At 43.3% G+C, this 20,666-nt stretch overlaps 2 protein-coding genes across 3 annotated transcripts in view; both read left to right on the forward strand.

Moving 5' to 3' along the window:
• Positions 1-1,700, forward strand: part of g6fl (g6f-like) — a 21,870-nt gene extending 20,170 nt beyond the window's left edge. Inside the window, 3 exon segments of the mRNA XM_048260813.1 lie at positions 904-927; positions 1,076-1,125; positions 1,373-1,700. Of these exon segments, the coding sequence (XP_048116770.1) occupies positions 904-927; positions 1,076-1,125; positions 1,373-1,391 (93 nt within the window). The 3' untranslated portion in view covers positions 1,392-1,700.
• A 2,170-nt stretch (positions 1,701-3,870) lies between these two features.
• abhd16a (abhydrolase domain containing 16A, phospholipase) lies at positions 3,871-20,666 on the forward strand. Of its 2 annotated transcripts, none has more exons than XM_048260799.1 (20): positions 3,871-4,020; positions 4,402-4,458; positions 4,893-4,959; positions 5,170-5,256; positions 5,354-5,439; positions 5,618-5,691; positions 7,058-7,165; positions 7,600-7,714; positions 7,979-8,080; positions 8,740-8,803; positions 14,281-14,330; positions 14,662-14,785; positions 15,633-15,737; positions 15,884-15,947; positions 16,986-17,042; positions 17,156-17,218; positions 18,060-18,136; positions 19,672-19,770; positions 19,897-19,943; positions 20,039-20,666. In XM_048260799.1, exons 1-20 carry the CDS (start codon positions 3,919-3,921, stop codon positions 20,120-20,122), a joined length of 1,632 nt encoding a protein of 543 aa, XP_048116756.1. In that variant the 5' UTR covers positions 3,871-3,918; the 3' UTR covers positions 20,123-20,666. The 2 variants fall into 2 exon arrangements, with proteins under 2 accessions (XP_048116756.1, XP_048116757.1); XM_048260800.1 differs by having other exon boundaries at positions 3,873-4,020; positions 19,675-19,770.

Genomic DNA, 20,666 nt, shown 5'->3' on the forward strand with positions numbered 1-20,666 from the left:
ATGAGTGTGTGTTGGGGTGCTCTGTAGGCAAGTGTACGTCATCTAAGACTATAACCATATACATATTTAAATATCTTTGAATGTCATATTTTATATAGCACTGGAAACTAAAGTATATGTGTGTGTGTGCGTGTGCACTTGTGTACTGCACTGTATACTGCGTCAATTTCATATACATACAGAATAATTAACACTACTACATGCCATATACACATAGAACATTAGAACACCACTACATGTCATATACACATAGAACATTAGAACACCACTACATGTCACACACATATAGAACATTAGAACACCACTACATGTCACACACATATAGAATGTTAGAATACCACTACATGTCACACACATATAGAACATTAGAACACCACTACATGACACACACATATAGAACATTAGAACACCACTACATGTCACACACATATAGAACATTAGAACACCACTACATGTCACACACATATAGAACATTAGAACACCACTACATGTCACACACACATATAGAACATTAGAACACCACTACATGTCATACAAACATATAGAACATTAGAACACCACTACATGTCATACACATATAGAACATTTGAACACCACTACTCACACACATATAGAACATTAGAAGCGTTCCAGAAGCTCTGCGCTGAAGATCAAATGGATGTAAAGAACGTGTGATGTGAGTGAGCATGCACGCCTCAGTCTCCCTCCCCTTTCCACCCTCTTTTTCTCAAAGTCAAAGTGCTTTACTGGCATGAAGAATAGGAACTTGTATTATTAAAAAGGACAATGCATGTGAACACATTTCATATACATATCATTATCCATAACTCTCTCCCTCTCTCTCCCCCCTCTCTCTCTCCCTCTCTTCCCATGCCCCCTCCCTCCTCCCTCTCTCCTCTACAGCCTCCACAGGGTGCTGTTTACATGGTACGTGCTCTCTCTCTCTCCCTCTCTGTATCCAGTTTTATCTTCTCTCTCTCCTCTATTTGTGTCTGTCTTCCCAACATTAAAGTTATAAACTCATAAACATTAAAGTTATAAACTCATAAACATTAAAGTTATAAACTCTCCCCAGGATCTGAAGCCCACTGGAGGTGACTGTAATGTGTATAAGGAGCTGGACAGGTGAGACTGTAGTGTGTATATATAAGGAGTTGGACAGGTGAGAGTGTAGTGTGTATAGGGAGTTGGACAGGTGAGAGTGTAGTGTATATAAGGAGTTGGACAGGTGAAAGTGTAGTGTATATAAGGAGTTGGACAGGTGAGACTAGTGTGTATAGGGAGTTGGACAGGTGAGAGTGTAGACAGGATGTAAAGTGTTATTGTTTGTGGATGTGATAAGGAGGTAAATTGTTGCTGTTTGTGATTTCAGATATGATCAGTGTAAATAAAAACACTGCAGAGAAGAACCATCTCACACTCTTCCTGAACAGGAGCACAGGAACACTCTACATAAATACACACACACACACACTCACACAAACATGCATGATTGCATGCACAAACATGCATAATTTCATTTTTTTAATTATTTAACTTTTCTTTGATATTTTTTAATATTTGCCTGGTAACTTAAACACACACACACAAAATAAACACATAATGATGCTGTATCTGTTGTATTAACACACTTTATATGTCAATCACGTGATCATGTATCTTCTGTATGAAATTAACACATAAATAAACAAGTAAATAAACTGTGGGTCTCGGGGTCAGAGAGTTCATATTGAAAAACAGAGCACACACACAAATAGGCTCCTCTTTGAGTAACATACTTGGATGTCACATACATATACACACATACACACTCTGGACTGGATGGAAGATTCCAGCTGTTCCTGGTCTCCAGTACTTTATACATCACTGAGAGACACTGACTGAGAAGTGTGTGTATGTGTATGTGTATATATCATCATTGAGGCAGACTGAGAAGAGTGTGTGAGAGTGTGTGTTTGGCAATAGTCATCTTCAACTGTAACTTTACAGTAGTGATGTTACCCATGAACCCCCTGCTTTGAGGCGTGTATCGAAGACATGAACCAATTTGGAATGGAGCTTTGTATCGGAGCTTGATTCGTTTTGTGATAATCACGTATCCAGTGACGTCCGAAGCTTTGTTTCACACACACCCATGTGATTGCTTCTAAATTGAATTCAAAGCTTTAAAGTTGCACAACACGTGGCGCGCCTTTGTGGGTTGTTGAAGGAGAGTCAACAGAGTCAAGAGTGCTGCTGGCATGAACGCTAGCAGCCTGGGCTTTTAGCTCGATTGTCAGCACGCTCGACTCCCGATCCGAGGTGCTGCTGTTTCGCGGGGTCGAGTCCAGGCGTGTGCAGGCCTGAATTGCGCAGTTTCAACACAACGCAGGTTACAGTTGGTCTAGGCTATGTAGAAATGTGTGTGCAATGTGCATGCCCATTCTTCATGCATCTCCCTCCTAAATTTATTTATTTGTTTACAAACCCAAGAAATGTTCACAGCCAAAGTACTACCTTTATTGTTTTTTGTAGAGAAGGCAATTGCAGGGTCCCAAATAGGCTTAGTTATTTATTTATCCATTAATTCATACTTAACATTTATTCATTTTCGACTCAAAAACATTCATGGCTAATGTGTGTGAAACAATTCGTGACACAATGCTATCCTAACTTTCACCAGCAGAGGTCCTCATAGAGCTCTGAAGCTTTGAGTACTGAACCTTTTTTCCATACAATTGGATTGAAAGCTTCATTGGTTCAGAAAGTTTCAGTTCACCATCACTACTTTACAGTGCAGTCAAGTTTTCTAATGAGTTTTGCACTCAATGGCAGCCTGAAGCGGCTTCACATCGTACATGCAAGCGGCAGCGCTGCGCTATATGAAACATATTATTGTCAACGGCCTGCATGCTCAAGAGCTGGCCTGCCGCTGCGCTGAGCAATGTGATCTCCCCTTGAACCATTTAGTACTGATGAAGCTTTGGTGGTGTGTAGATTAAGTATAAGTAAGTATACTCTTTTGATCCCGTGAGGGAAATTTGGACCCTTTTTTTTTGGTTATCCCAATCCGTGAATTAGTGAAACACACACAGCACACAGTGAGGTGAAGCACACACTAACCCAGATGCTACAGCGGCCTTGCTCAAGGGCACTTCAGCTGTGGATGTAGAATAGGAGAGCACTGCTCAACCACTTTCCCCACCCACATTTTTCCTACTGGTCAGGGAATCGAACCCGATCGATCACAAGCCCGAAGCCCTAACCATTAGGCCACGGCTGCCCCCTAGTAGTGGGAAAATTTGGTGTGTAGATTAGTGATGGGCAAATGAAGCACTGGTGTGTAGATTAGTGATGGGCACTGATGGGCAAATGAAGCTTTGGTGAAGCACTGACCCACTGAGAACAATTGTTTTCGAAAATGGGTTCATTACTTGAAGCTTCAGTAACTGCGACCTCTCCTGGTGAAGTGCCAAGGCTGCACTCGGCAGTGGACTGGAGGCTCTAAGACTAGTGAAATAAGAATGGGATATCATTCTTTTTACAAGTACAAGATTGATGGATTAGTGTATTGTGTTATTGGGTAAAGCAACCTTCGGAGCAGTGGTTTAAATGGAATAGTAGTTAATGGTTTGAAGCACGTATCGACTCTTCAGTGTCAGACACTATTACTATTTAGTGACCGGGATTTAAGGCAGTGACATCATGTTGGATTTCCGTAGGCCTACTGTTTTGCATGAAGTTTGAATGTGAAAATGTCTGAGTGTCACTGACTGAGGGTTATTTCAATATTGTTTATTTTAGATATCGTTTTTTTATTTTACTAGTTCACAATCATAAAAACTGCAACGAATGACGTCACCTTTTTTGTTTGTTTCGCCTTTTTCGCAGGCGTTAGTTTTGGACCGTACGAGTTTCCGTTGACATCAACCGAGTAGAATGGCCGGCCCGATATGGTATCGCTATCTCTTTGGGCCCAATCTTAATCGCACTCACCGCTCACCGGAGACTGCCAGGCCCGACGGAAGGGTCGCGAGAAGGGTATGATTGTGTGTTGTCTCTTGCGAGTGATAGAACACCCCCGGTAAGACGACCAGGGTGCACACAGCTGAATATTGCGCAAAACGCGCTAGCCTGCGTTTGACGTTAGCCGTCCTAGCTAAGTGCGGAAGTGTTATTAAAAGCAAAAGCGTTCAGCAGTGCTGAATGACCCAGAGGAATGCATCGGATAGATGATATAGCTAGTGACAACATCTGCTCTACTTTCAGCGTGGTCGTATCTCTTATGTTATTGAATGCATTACATAGCTAACAGTTAGCTTGTGGATTATGGCATGTAGCATAGGTTACAGGGTTGTTTTGAATGAAGGTCTATCATTGACTGCTCTAACTGACGCGTTGTGGGTCGTCTTCTGTGTCCAGGGATGGCCCTATCAGCCGCGGAGCCTGGAGAAGCACGCCGACAGCATCCTGGGCTGGGTAAGTTGATGTCAAGTCACGGTAAGTTACCGTGCATCTTCCCTATCATCGTGAGTTGACGTCAGTCACGGTAAGTTACCGTGTATCTGCGCTATCATCGTGAGTTAGCTCCACTGCGAATGAACTGCCAGCTATGTTTCGGGTGTCTGCCCGCATTATGGCACGTGACGTGGGGGTGGGACCCATTGTCTGTCTATATAGGACATTTACAAACACATAACGTGTGTGTGTGTGTGTGTGTGTGTGTGAGAGAGAGAGAGAGAGAGAGAGAGAGAGAGAGAGAGAGAGGTGTATGCACCATGCACCATGCAGGGGTCACATTTTAACAGGACATTTTGGTCAGAGCTGAACAGGACATGATATGCCAGTGGATATGGCTTACGTTTACCTGGTTATGTCATGTCCTTGACTACTGTGTGTGTGTTTGTTTATAGGCCTCAGCTCTCTGGTCCCTGTCCTACTACAGCTCCCCCCTGCTGCTGTGTTACCTCTACAGGAAGGGTAAGGGGGCGTGTGTGTGTGAGTGTGTGTTGCAGGGTATATCTGCAGCAATAAGCTGGTCCTGGTGAGCTGATACGTTGGTATTGTGCTAGTCTGTAATAGTGTGTATGTGTGTGTTGCAGGGTATATCTGCAGCAATAAGCTGGTCATGGTGAGCCGGTATATTGGTATTGTGCTAGTCTGTAATAGTGTGTGTGTGTGTGTTTGCAGGGTATATCTGCAGCAGTAAGCTGGTCCCCTTTAGCCAGTATGTCGGCACCGTGCTGGTCTGTCTGTTGGGCGTGGCCTGTCTGAGAGGTGAGTGGACCAATCACTGTTAAGCACTTCTGTAACCACGACTACACAGGGTTCCAGTCAGAAATAAAAAAACAGCGTCTTGTTTTGCAACCTCCAGGCTGGGGTCGCTGGAGAAACTCTGAGTATGTCCAGTTCATTACCATCCTGGAGGAGACCAGGAAGAATCACATACCCAGCAACAAGGTGTGTGTGAGTGTGTGTGAGTGTGAGTGTGTGTGTGAGTGTGTGTGTGTGTTTGTAAGGGGTGTATGTATCTGTGTGTGCAGGTAGATGGCTTTGTGATTGTGTATTTATACAGTAGTATGCACATGTTTATATACTGTGTGTGTGTGTGTGTGTGTGTGTCTCTCTCTCTCTGCAGAAAAAGTTGGCTAGTTACGACTTCGACTTCTCCCACTGGCCAGCAGACTTCAACTGGAAAGAAGTTAGCAACCCGTGAGTTCCGTTTGTGTGTGTAGAGGCTGGTATGGTCTATGTAAAAAGTAGAAGACCTCAACTTGTGATAAAGACTATATGCTCTAGTTTGTATTACATGCAATGCTACACCACGCTACATGCTACTGTAGCATTGCTACACCACGCTACATGCTACACCACACTATACACTAACACCATGCAAACGTTACTCTACACGGAAACATCACGCTGCACGCAAACACCACGCTATCTGTAACACCACATTACATGCAAAGACACACTACACACTAACACCATGGAACACGCAAACACCACGCTACACGCAAACATCATGCTACACTGGTATACGCTAACACCATGCTACACGCTAACACCATGCTACACGCTAACACCATGCTACACTCTGGTATATGCAAACACCATGCAACACCATGTTACACGCAAACAGCATGCTACCCTATGGTACACGCAAACACCATGCTACACTATGGTATACGCAAACAGTATGCTACATGCAAGCACAATGCTACATGCAAGCACAATGCTACGCTATGGTATACGCAAACACCATGCTACACGCAAACACCATGCTACACTATGGTATACACAAACACCATGCTACACTATGGTATACGCAAACACCATGCTATACCATGCTACATGCAAACACCATGCTACATGCAAACACAATGCTACACTATAGTATACGCAAACACCACACTGCACCATGCTACATGCAAATACCATGCTACACTATGGTATATGCAAACACCATGCTACACCATGCTACACGCAAACACAATGCTACACTATGGTACACACAAACACCACACTACACCATGCTACATGCAAAAACCATGATACATGCAAACACCATGCTACACTATGGTACACGCAAACAGCATGCTACACCATGCTACACCATGCTACACGCAAACACCATGCTACACCATGCTACACCATGGTATACGCAAACACCACGCTACACACTAACAGGGAAGCTACACCAGGCACGTAGCTGAAGCGCTCCGGTCACGTTGCGTCTGCTGCAATTAGCTTCCACTATAATCAATGGAAATAGCTACACCAGACGTGATAGCGACGCGTACGTTCAAATAAAATAGACCAGTGTTCTAAAATGGATTTTACGCGTCGCGGACGGAACGTTTCAGTTACGCGCCTGGTGTAGCTTCCCACTAACACCACGCTACATACAAACACCACTCTAATGCTAATGCTGACTTTTCTGAAGGATGAGGAAGTTCTCAATACATAGATTCCTATAAAACTGCTAAAAACATTAACATCCACCTTAACATTACAAGTGTGCAATACATTAACATCTATACATTTAGCAGACGCTGTCCTGACTTTGTCTCCACAGGAAGTTGTCTAAAGGGGGCGTGTCTCTGCTGAAACCTGAGCCACGACACAGAGGAGCAGCCGACAGCATCCTCAACACAGTCCGCACACTCCCCTGCCACATCATCAGGTACACACACACACACACACACACATAAACATGCTCCCCTGCCACATCATCAGGTACACACACACACACACACACACACACACACACACACACACATAAACATGCTCCCCTGCCACATCATCAGGTACACACACACACACACACACACACACACACACACACATAAACATGCTCCCCTGCCACATCATCAGGTACACACACACACACACACTCCCCTGCCACATCATCAGGTACACACACACACACACACACACATACACATGCTCCCCTGCCACATCAGGTACACACACACACACACACACACACTCCCCCCCTGCCACATCATCAGGTACACACACACACACACACACACACACACACACACACACACACACTGTCAAGCTCTATGGAATGGAAAGATACTGTTGTGATCTAGCGTGTGTGTGTGTGTGTAGTTTCCTGATCGCACACTCGTTTGGGAGGAGGATGTTGTATCCTGGTTCAGTGGGGCTCCTGCAGAAAGCCATGAGACCCATGCTGCAGCAGGGACAGGCTCGCCTGGTAGAGGAGGTACACACACACACACCACACACCACACCACACCACACCACACACACACAACCCTTACACAGAAACACTGGGTTTCACCCTGCAGTATTCTCTGGTCTTTGTTCCCAGAGAGTAAATGATCTCTCTCTCTCTCTCTCTCTCTCTCTCTCTCTCTCTCTCTCTCTCTCTCTCTCTCTCTCTCTCTCTCTCTCTGTCTCTTGCACACACACACAGGGATTAATGATATTTAAATTGTCAGTAAATAACTTTCTTTCTCTGGTCCAGCTCAACGGTCAGAGGAGCAAGTTGATTGCGTGTGATGGGAACGAGATCGACGCCATGTTTGTAGATCGCCGCTCAGAGGGGGGAGCCAACGGGAAAACTCTAGTAAGGCGTGTGTGTGTGAGAGAGAGAGAGACTTTGTGTGTGTGTGTGAGAGAGAGAGAGACTGATTGTGTGTGTGTGTGTGAGAGAGAGACTGATTGTGTTTGTGTGTGTGTGTGAGAGAGAGACTGATTGTGTTTGTGTGTGTGTGTGTGTGAGAAAGAGAGACTGAATGTGTTTGTGTGTGTGTGTGAGAGAGAGAGAGAGAGAGAGAGACTGATTGTGATTGTGTGTGTGTGTGTGTGAGTGAGAAAGAAAAAAGAGACTCTGTGCTTGTGTGAGACTGTGGGTCTATACGAAACGGGAAAAAATGCCTTATAAGATAAGGATATCTAACATGGGGACGAGGCATGTCCAAATCAAATATTTCTGTGAAATGCTGCCTTAAATTTCTGTGAAAATATTTCTGTGAAATGCTGACGAATTTTGAAGGCAGCGTAGATGTATCCTTCATGCTGCCTTCAATGTCCAAAATTCTATTTAATTATCAGCAGCTACAGTACTGCAGTTATGCTAGACCACTGGCTGAGCCACCTGGGAGAGGTAGAGAGAGCGACTCTGTGCTTGTGTGAGCCTGTGTGTGTGTGCGCAAGAGAGCGACACTGTGTGTGTGTGTGTGTGTGTGTGTGTGTGTATCGGCTCTAAATGTGTGTGTCTGACAGGTGATTTGCTGTGAGGGAAATGCTGGTTTCTACGAGGTCGGCTGCATGAACACTCCATTGGAAGGTAAGTTGTGTGTGTGAGTGTGTCAGGGGTGTGATTCTTCCGTTTTTTTCGACTTGAAAATGAGACCCACGCAATTCGTATAGATCTGCTGAGTTTTTTTAAAGGGGGGGGGGGTCTGTCGGTCAGAGGTAAGCTATATTTCTGTATAACACAGGCTATTGTTATGTAGGCTATAACAGGCCGCTGATAATATCACGCCGCAAGTAGTGTATTCCGTTTTCTAGTGGATTTCATTGCAAGTAAAAGTAGACGGGTTCATCAGCTGCGTTCTGAAGAATGCTTGATTCAAGTTCAGTGTGTGTGGCAAACTAATTTCTCAGCAGAAGCCATGAAACGGTGAAGGTCAACAAATTGTTTTAAAAAGACATCATATATGAAGTTGTTTTTTTCTCGCTTTGGCTTTGCATCGGGTTCGCTGTCAGGATTTTCCGATAATGAATCTTGTGATGCTGATATTGAATTTTTATTTCTGGTGTGTAAGCTGTGCTTGAAGTTAACTGTGACAGACTAGCCTAAGGTCTTCATAGTTTTAACACCAAGCCTGTCTACCTTAGGCCTGTCTACCTTAGGCCTACTACATTGTTTAGTTAACACCTTGTCATTTCGCGTTTGTCCAGCCGTTCACCTCCGTGAACCTTGCGCCCCTTGTCTAAAACATATTTCAGGATGCCATCTCACCATGAGAAAACGTAACATTATGGGTACCAAGAGATCAAAGCTTTGGCATGCTTAGTAAACATTGGTCTTGCACATAATATTGAGCTGAATATTTAGTGGAAATAGCCTACTGTAGCATTGTGCTGATAGATAAAAAGTCGCCTATTTAACCTTTTAACACTGTTCGTTGCTACCCCGCTTAATTTACTGTTTGCGGTCAAATTTGACCGGACAGTTTTAACTGCTCTTATTTTAAATTAAAAATGTACACTTTAACAATAGTAATAATAATATTTTTTATAATTTTTAAAATTTGTATATATTTTTAAGATTTGTTGCCTCAATGGATGTTGGTATCGTAGTCAGGGCACATACTCAACCATAGTGCTGGCATTCTTTAAAACTTCATGAAGCACACTCATGCACTTCACACATACAGGTGCCCCTTGTATATCCTTCCATCCACTGTTCATCACAGACACAGGGTGCATCACTAATGCATCACCTTTCCATGGGGGCTCTCATACAGGGGTCAACCTGACCTAAGGGTCCCTCATACAGCTATTACTTTGAGCACACTTCCTTTAGCATCACAGCAAGCCCTTTCACTTCTGGCATTATGTAGCAACAGGAGAAAGCAGTCACCCCACCTGCCCTCAAACCCCAGTATAAAACCTGCACTCTGCATTTGATTTGTAGAGCGCTTTATCATGTAGCCTACTCAAAGCACTGAACATTGTAGGGTAAAAAAGGGAGGCAGGCAGGATTAAAAGAACGCTTTATCGTGTACTCAAAGCACTGAACATTGTAGGGTAAAAAAGGGAGGCAGGCAGGATTAAAAGAACGCTTTATCGTGTACTCAAAGCACTGAACATTGTAGGGTAAAAAAGGGAGGCCGGCAGGATTAAAAGAACGCTTTATCGTGTACTCAAAGCACTGAACATTGTAGGGTAAAAAAAGGAGGCCGGGCAGGATTAAAAGAACGGCTTTATCGTGTACTCAAAGCACTGAACATTGTAGGGTAAAAAAGGGAGGCCGGCAGGATTAAAAGAACGCTTTATCGTGTACTCAAAGCACTGAACATTGTAGGGTAAAAAAGGGAGGCAGGCAGGATTAAAAGAACGCTTTATCGTGTACTCAAAGCACTGAACATTGTAGGGTAAAAAAGGGAGGCAGGCAGGATTAAAAGAACGCTTTATCGTGTACTCAAAGCACTGAACATTGTAGGGTAAAAAAGGGAGGCAGGCAGGATTAAAAGAACGCTTTATCGTGTACTCAAAGCACTGAACATTGTAGGGTAAAAAAGGGAGGCCGGCAGGATTAAAAGTAAAAAGAAAGAAGAACGCAATAAGGAGGCGCACATTAAGTGTACAGGCAGTTGCAAGTGTGGAAAGAAACAGACATATGCCATAATTACAAAGTAAAGTAGCCTATTACATATTTATAACTCTACAACAATACATTTGCCAGTTTACTTACAAGTGCGTGTGTGGAGATGTCGTTCATCTCCTTGATGAAAATTATACTCTTTCCCATTCATTTCCTATGACGGTCATTTTTGACCGTAAACAAAAAAAGTGTGACCAAGTTGAATAAATCACTCAAAATTCAAAGAAATTAGTCACATATCATAAGTCCTTGAGGCAATCTGAGGAAAAATGGCATATTTATGGTACAGGGAATGTATAAATCGGTCATTTTTGACCGGAACAGTGTTAGAGGGTTAAAGGCACAGTCTGCATTTTAACCCTAGCGCTCCATTTAGTTAGCCTGGAAAATCCAGACCCTGATAATCTAGAAAGATTAAGGGTCTGGCAAAGAACAATGTAATTGCCTAACTTTCGAGTGACAACAAGCATACATTTAAAATCTCACTGCACGAATTGGATAACACTAGACCATGTTTACTCTGAATGATTTCGGACTTCGACGCAATTGGATAACACTACGACCAATGTGTACTGGCCTCCAACGTTGCAGCGCTGACTTCATCAATTTAGCTGGTTCCCCGGAATGTTGGGGTAAAAGTAACGTGCATCATTGTTCTTTGCTAGAGTGTCTCGCAGAGACAATTCCATTGTGCTCTTGCGAGAACTCTGGATTTCCAGGGTACCATTTAGTGTGTGTGCGCTTGTAAAACTAGTGTTGTAGCCGCTCAGCCTACACAATCCTGGCGCAGTAGCTTAAAACAGTTAGAGCCTACCATTTATTTTAGGAGGAGAGGTGTAGGACCTACAGTGTTACTTTGGGAAGAGAGGAATTGATGTAATTTGATTCTCTTTGGAACTGAAATATTAACAACCTTCAAGTTGCAACCTCTTCAATCAGCATCAATATCAGTATCACATGATTCACTATTTTGTACATAGGCCCAGAGGACTGTTAGGGGGCAGGCTATATTATCATCAAGTAGGCCTATAGTAAATAATTTAGTCAACATTTTAACTCAATGTTGGTTTAAGTCATAAACAAAACATGTTATAAATTGAAAAAATCCATGGTTCTGCGTCACTGTTGGCAAAATGATCATGATGGCCTATATATTTGGTAGGTGATGTAAATATATATGGTAGTCAACACACTACACTACACTACACTACACTAAAGTACTCAAACCATCGGGGGGGGGGGTCACTATGTGCTAAGTATATTTTCCTTTTTTTTACCTTTGTCAATTGGGTAGGGGGTGTGTTATCATTTCGCAAATAATTTGTGTTTTGTTTTATTTTTACATCAGATATAACCTTTGTGTCTGTTGGGCAGAAAGATATTCTGGGGGGCTCTATATGGGCAGCCATGGCCTACTGATTAGTGCTTCGGACTTGTAACCGGAGGGTTGCCGGTTCGAACCCCGACCAGTAGGCAACGCTGAAGTGTCCTTGAGCAAGGCACCTAACCCCTCACTGCTCCCCGAGCACTGTTGTTGCAGGCAGCTAACTGCGCCGGGATTAGTGTGTGCTTCACCTCACTGTGTGCTGAGTGTGTTTCACTAATTCACGGATTGGGATAAATGCAGAGACCCTCACAGGATCTAAAGAGTATATATACTTATACTTATACTTACTTACTTATATATATATGTGTGTGTGTGTGAGTGTTTATGATGTAATGTGGGTGTGGGGCTCTATGTGAGTGTGTGTAAGAGGGGCTCTCTGTGTGGGGGGCTCTGTGTGTGTGTGTGTGTGTGTGTGTGTTTCTGATGTAATGTGTGTGTTGAATGCAGGAGGATACTCCGTTTGTGTGTGTGTGTGTGTGTGTGTGTGTTTCTGAAATAATGTGTGTGTGTGGGGCTCTATTAGGGGTCAGCCGATATGCATTTTTTAAGGCCGATACCGATATTGATATCTATGACTTAGCATGGCGGATAACCTATATTTGGCCGATATTCTGGGCCGATATTCATTGATCTGTTGCAATAACAAAATTGCATACTGAATTTGTTTGAACACTTCCATTAGAAAAAAGGGCAATATACAGAGTTAAAGATGGTTTATTGAGTAGATGTAAATCCCTTTACACCTTAAATGTACTAAAAGTAGGCTACAAATACAAACAGGCTGATATGGGTTAGGCTACTAGGCTTCTAGGCTCTTCACACTGACAGGCTGCAGAGCAGAGGCAGGCACTGTCTGGGAAACACGCCACAAAATTAGTGACAGTAAATTTGAACCAGCTGTATGTTGGATTAAACACAAAAAGGCACATTTGGACAAATATCGGCAAAACCGATTTGAGTTGGCCGATATTAATATATATGATTATAAATGCCAAAAAATGTGTGTGTGTGTGTTGGGTGCAGGAGGATACTGTGTGTGTGTGTGTGTGTGTGTTTTCTGTGTGTGTGTGTTTCTGATGTAATGTGTGTGTTGGGTGCAGGAGGATACTGTGTGTGTGTGTGTGTGTTTCTGATGTAATGTGTGTGTTGGGTGCAGGAGGATACTGTGTGTGTGTGTGTGTTTTTGTGTGTTTCTGATATAATGTGTGTATGTGTGTTTTTGATGTAATGTGTGTGTTGGGTGCAGGAGAATACTCTCTCTCTCTCTCTCTCTCTCTCTCTGTGTGTGTGTTTCTGATGCAATGTGTGTGTGTTGGGTGCAGGAGGATACTCTGTGTGTGTGTGTGTGTGTGTGTTTCTGATATAATGTGTAGTAGCGTTTAAGTTTTTCCAATTTTGTCTACTACTTGTGGCTGAGTGGATCCTAGTCTTGACGCGTGTTTGAAATGATGAGGAGTAGTGGTTTGTTCCAAGTCGGTCCCTTCTGACCATTTATTGTTGACAGTTTGTTGTAAAGAAAAACAAATAAATACACTATAAGGCTTTCTATTAAAGTCCAAGCTTTAGTCAGCACAGCAGCACGGTCAAAAAACTGTGCTCAGCCACGCCCGCATGCTGCGGCCTACAGCTCTTAAGGTCATCCCCCTGGGGCTCCACCTTCAGCAACCTCCTCCAGGATCCTGTAGGTGGGACAGACAGACCTGTGCCCATACTCAATCAACCACTCTCACATACATACGCACACAGACATGCACACACACACTTACTCCGGCTAATAAACAAAGAAAATATAAGAATTAACATGAAGCTCAATTTGGCTCCTACATAATGTGTGTATGTGTGTTTTTGATGTGATGTGTGTGTTGGGTGCAAGAGGATACTCTGTGTGTGTGTGTGTGTGTGTGTGTGTGTGTTTCTGATGTAATGTATGTGTGTGTGTGTTTCTGATGCAATGTTTGTGTGTGTGTTTGTTTCTGATGCAATGTTTGTGTGTGTGTTTCTGATGGTGTGTGTGTTTCTGATGTAATGTGTATGTTGGGTGCAGGAGGATACTCTGTACTCGGTTGGAACCATCCTGGATTTGGAGGAAGCACAGTAAGTGCCAGTAACCTCTTTCTCTGTCACACACACACACACACACACACACATACTCTCTCTCTCACACACACACACACACACACACATCTCTCTCTCTCACACACACACACACACACACACACACACACACACACATAAACATACTCTCACACACACACACACGCTCAGAACCTCCAAAAGTGATGTGAATGTCACCCAGGTTTTGTGTATCGTATTGCTGTGTGAGATATGTGTGTGCTTTTGACTCGGCTGTGTTCGTTTGTGTGTGTGGTGATGGTCTCATAGCGTTCAGATACACACACTCACACACCCTCCACTCTTCATCCAGGGCGTGCCGTTCCCTCAGAACGAGGCCAATGCCATGGACGTGGTCATCCAGTTTGCCGTGCACAAGCTGGGCTTCCAGCTCACTGACATCGTCGTCTACGCCTGGTCCATTGGCGGATTCACAGGTACCCACCCTAGCCACCACTACACCTGACAAGCTTATTACCTGCACAGGTAAACACCACCACTACACCTGACCAGCTGAATACCTGGACAGGTAAACACTAATTACTATGGCTGTCACGATTTCGTCGAAATGCACAACTTTAATCCAAATCCACAACTTTACAATAAATAGATAAATAAAACTAATATGGGTAGCATAAAACATATAGAAGAGTTGTAAAAACAGTGTAAAGAGATGTGCAAATTATACAGGCTTGTTAGGAGAACCTTTTTTCCTGAGATACTGGTTCAGGGATGTCATGTCAGTCATTCATGTCAGTAAACATTAAAGCTAGAGTCCAAGATGACTTTAAGGCAGAAAATGCACACTAACAGTGCAATATTCCGTGAACACAAACGTTGTGTCTCTTCGGCGTGTGCTATAACAGTCAAATTATCATTCTGTGTTATTTCAGTTCTCTATGTTCATGTCTAGTTGTCTGTTCTGTTGTCTAGTAGCCTAGCTTGCGGTAGGAACATTTTTCAAAATAGAAAAACGGTCTCAAAATAAAAGCCCCCCAAAACAGAAAACATTAAAAAAAGATCGAAAATCAAATTGAATTGTGACCTAAAATTAAAATTTAAATAGAATCGAGGATTTGGAGAATCGTGACACCCCTACTAATTACCTGCCCGATAAACAGCTTGTTAAATATCTGCAGATTGAGCATCTCAATGTTAAAACACACCTGAGCGTCACATGTTTAATACACACTTTCCTGCCATTAAATCCTTCGACTTCAGACAGGCATTCTTTCCTGGTAGCAGTGCTCACTTGTCATATGTAATTGTGTGTGTGTCCTCTAGCTAGCTGGGCAGTGATGTCTTACCCAGAAATCAAAGCTCTGGTGCTGGATGCCTCCTTCGATGACCTTCTGCCCCTCGCCCTCAAGGTCATGCCTGACAGCTGGAGTGAGTCCAGGGTCAAAGGTCAAACATGGCCGACCCTGTTTCCTGTTTCGGGTGCGCTGGGTCTTATTGCTGCTTTAGTCGAAACATCAGATCTAATGTGTGTGTTTGTTTCTTGTCTGTGTGTGTGTGTGTGTGTCCGTCCGTAGGGCCATTGGTGACATACACAGTGAGGCAGTACATGAATCTGAACAATGCAGAACAACTCTGCAAGTATGTTAGCCATACACACATACAGCCACTTTATTTATTTTAATAAGCCACTGTTAACTTTTTTGTGATGGTAATTCACCCTTCGCTAAGCCACACCCGAAAACCGCCACAGGCCAATCGTGGCTTAGCAACCCGTCACTAGGCACGGGAGGTCTGACAAGCTTTTCGAGTTTTGCAATGTTAACCTATGGAGACTGAAGGCCTGTGGGTCACGAAGGGCATTATTTGGATGTGTGGTGCCCTAACCCACGTAAAGACACAGTGAAATAACATGTTACACTATAGAAACATGATATAATTAGGAACACATATTGTTCTAACTATAAAAAAAAATGGCATATTGCATGATATTTCCATAACCGCGAGATACACGCTTCAGGATAACGGCAAGAAGTTGTTAACAGACGTTCACCAAGATGTATAGCCCATCAGCAATCTATTTAAAATAACACCCATTTGAAGTACCATCCATGATATGTTGTCAAATATTGAAGTTGTGGGAAGTACATAGCTTAAATGCTATGTTTCTTTCGTCCCCCATGCCTGTTCCATTCATTCTGGCCAGGAGAGTCGAATGAAACAAAACGCACATTCGACTTCTGCTTAAATAACTCATGAACGGTTTTGTTCAGAGATGAAATTCCAACTGTATTTGACAGAGGACAGATGTAGGTTGCTAGTGACAAAATATTAGCTTTCAGTGTGGTACGATGTCTTTGTAAATTACATTTCATCGAAAAGTCCCGGTTCTCCCCCTATGTAATAGACGTGCAGGTTCCTAAAGCTTGTCAGGCATAGCAACAGTAACTAAGGAGGGACTTAGCGAAGGGTGAATTTGCCAGTAAATAGTGAACATGTGAGTAACGTCTCCAGTTAATAGTGAACATGTTAATAGTGAACATGTGAGTAACGTCTCCAGTTAATAGTGAACATGTGAGTAACATCTCCAGTTAATAGTGAACATATTAATAGTGAACATGTGAGTAACGTCTCATGTTACTAGTGAACATGTGAGGAATGTCTCCTCTTTTTTGGCAGGTACCAGGGACCGGTTCTGCTCATCAGGAGAACCAAAGATGAAATCATTACTACCACGTACGGTCCCCCCCCCCCCCCACAAACACACACGCACGCGCACACACACACACACACACACACACACACACACGCACATTCTGACATTTATGTGTGTATGTGTGCACCCACAGGGGTCCAGAAGACATCACCGCCAACAGGGGCAACGACCTGCTGCTCAGACTACTCCAGTTCAGGTGAGGATACACACATACACACACACACACACACACACACACACACACACACACACACACACACACACACACACACACACACACACACACACACAGAGAGAGAGAGACTATTCCAGTTTAGGTGACTTTGTACACAAATACACACCCACCTCCAGGAGGGTATTCCATTAAGCAAGCTAAAGGCAAATCCTGGCTTATTTCGATAAGTCTTAAAAAGTAAGTATATAAGTATTCATACTCTTTTGATCCCGTGAGGGAAATTTGGTCTCTGCATTTATCCCAATCCGAGAATTAGTGGAACACACTCAAACACACTTGTTTTGTTCAAGCGGGAGGCCAATGATACTTGCGATTAATTCCAAACCATGATCCCCGCTTAAATGTATGCCTTCATCCTTGGCTAATGACTTTCAAGTAAAAATGCTGTAGATTCCTCTAGTTTTCCCTTACTTGTGCAACATCTATCCCCTTCTCATCAATCTACTGTGTTGGGTTACTTTTCTATACGTGCACGAGCAGAAATGCGAGCTGCCCTAGGCCTCGATTGAATAAACGAGGTCAAGATGCAGAAAACTTGAGTTAGTGGAAGGTCCTGAGTCTCTAGTTCAAGCCAGGCTATTTCTGTTTAGCGCCACTTTAATTAGCGACGTTGATGGGATACCCTCCAGTTCAGGTGAGGGGCTGCCTCAATACACACACACACACAGGGAAATCAAAACAGTTAGCTTTATAAATAATGGTTGATTTGTCTCACTTTCACATACACACACTTCGTCCCTACACTGTCATGCATACATACACTTCCTTACACACACACACACACACACACACTGTGTTCCAGGTACCCAAAGATCATGACAGACGAGGGGGTGGCATCCGTCAGACAGTGGCTGGCAGCAGGATCACAATTGGAGGAGGGTAAGCTGTGTGTGTGTGTGTGTGTGCTAGTGTTGTCACAATACCAAAATTATGACTTCGATACAATACCTGGTGCTCGATACTGAAACGATACCAGGGCAAAATCCTAAAATATCTGGAAAAGAAAGGACGCAGACATCCTCCAAGTGCATTGAGTCATTTGTGTTGAATTTGGTGCACTTTTGTAGTGTGCAGGTCAATTCTGGGTTCTAAACTTCCTACATAATTATTATTTTTTTATAGTAGTAAAATAGTAGTTTGTGTGTGATTAAGTCCTTTATTGTTTGTTATAGTTCATTTACATTGTTTTTGGTAATAAAATACCTTTAAATAGCCAAAGTAGGCTAGATTAAGGTCAGTGTTGAAATTACTGCATGCAAATCACTGAATGCAGAGGGGCCTAATCTTTAGGCCATTTGGTGTAGGCTACCCTAGGCCTTCCCGTGTTTATGGGAGTTCTTTGACAGTTGCAAAGGAGAAAAGGTGAAGATAGTCTTCTTTGCTCCCAGTGTACAAGTACGACTTTCCAACCACTCAGATCTTCATCAGATAGGCCTAGCCTAATTACCTGTTGCAATATATCTGTGTGCATTCCTACATTACGTATATTTCTTTGATAACATTATTTGCTACCACGTAGCAATAAGCCGCTATTATTATTAGGACTCAACATGCTTCGGTGGTATTATGCTGTGGGCTTTAATTAGCGCATTTCGGGTAGCCTATCCTACATCTGGGCAGTAATTATTGAACAAATTGCAGTCTATGTGCATAGCATGACAAACATTACCAGTCGTACTGACTGAATATTAAATAGATCGTTTGCAAGTTATGGTAATATTATACTAGTGTGATCATTGTGCTTTCATCACGATAGCACTGTATGATAAGTCGTTAATGTCTCGTCAAAATTCACTGATGAAGGAATTTCGCTTTATCGCTTTAAACATCATTTCACTTAAGCTAGAATAAAACTGAAGAGATGAACTTGGCACTAATTATGTAGTGGTGTTTTCTATAGCCTATTCGTTAACCTGTCATTCTTTGAACTCTTTAAAAATGTTGGGATATGTCTGTGAGGTGCTTAGCCAAGTTCTATGCGTAGCCTACTGCTGAATGACTTTGAAACATATTTTACAAACGGGCCTCTGTGTACCTGATGGCTTGCACTATCCGCGATGTATCTGAAATAGTTCCAGATCTCACTTCACCTTTTGTTTTATCCCCAAGCCAATACAAGGACTGTTGGCAAAGAACTATGTTGACGTTGGCTGCGCGCGCACTCACTCACTCAGAGCTGCTTGCTTGACATGCCCACTTGCCTGGATGCGGGCAAGGAGCATGGAGAGTAAGAGCAGTCCACACAGACACAGAACGTTATTATTTTAATAAAGTATCGATTCTACAAACGTCGGAAATCGTATCGTTTTTTGCGTGAATGCATCGTGATGCCTTTCTAGTATCGATACACCGTGCAACACTAGTGTGTGCGCGCGTGTGTGTTATGAACCCTGTTCCTGTTCCCGTTCCCACAGCAGAGCTTTACAGCAGATATGAGGTGGATGATGACTGGTGTGTGTCTGTACTGCAGTCCTACCAGACAGACACACACACACCCTTTCCTTGGGCCGTAGGTGAGGGGACACACATCTGACAACAGCTGCACTAATCATACATGTTTTGTTTATTTAGAGTGCTTTATCGTATAAGTGCTGTAACCGTGTGTCTGTTTGTGTGTGTTTGTGTGTGTGTGTGTGTAGGTGAGGACATGACTCCTGAGGGCAGAAGGCAGCTGGCTCTCTTCCTGGTAAGTAGCCCTTTGCTCAGTCAGGCTGTAGAGAGGAATCCCTCTGAAACCTTTAACACACACTTCTCTCTCTTTCTATCTCCCCTGGTGGTCAGGCACGGAAGTACATGCGGAACTTTGAGACCACACACTGCACTCCTCTCCCAGCCTCAGAGTTCCACCACCCCTGGAGCCTTTAGGGGGCGACAGAGTCACCATTTGGGGAGAGAGAGATGTGAGAGTGAGTTAGAAAGATAGGGAAAGAGATGGATGTGAGAGGGAGGGAGTGGAGAATCACCAGCGAGAGGCGGAGTTTGGGTTTGAGGATCAGCTGCAGAGCTTGTGTGTGTGTGTGTGTGTGTGTGAGAGAGAGTGTCTGCATGTATGAGAGCGAGTGAGTGAGTGAGTGAGTGTGTGGAGTTGCTACATGCATGTCGATCTCTGGTTCTGCTGGGAGTTTAAGCTTGTTTTCCTGTGTTGGTAGAGGGGCTATGTAGGGGTAGTGTGTGTGTGTGTGTGTTTTATGGAGCGTTGCTTCAGGGAGACACCCACACACACACTCTGGAGCGTAGCCCATCTTCTCTCTGCGGCTCGCGTTTGTTTTTATTTACTTGTTTATGTTTTCTTATGTGTTGTTTTGGTTTTTCTTTTCCATGTTGAGAGCATCACTCTGAACAAAGCTCCTGAATAAACTACACGTGAAGTAATCCAATTAATAAAATCCTTATCATGGAAAAAACAAAA

Source organism: Alosa alosa, chromosome 13, assembly GCF_017589495.1.
Source record: "Alosa alosa isolate M-15738 ecotype Scorff River chromosome 13, AALO_Geno_1.1, whole genome shotgun sequence".
Classification (NCBI taxonomy): domain Eukaryota; kingdom Metazoa; phylum Chordata; class Actinopteri; order Clupeiformes; family Clupeidae; genus Alosa; species Alosa alosa.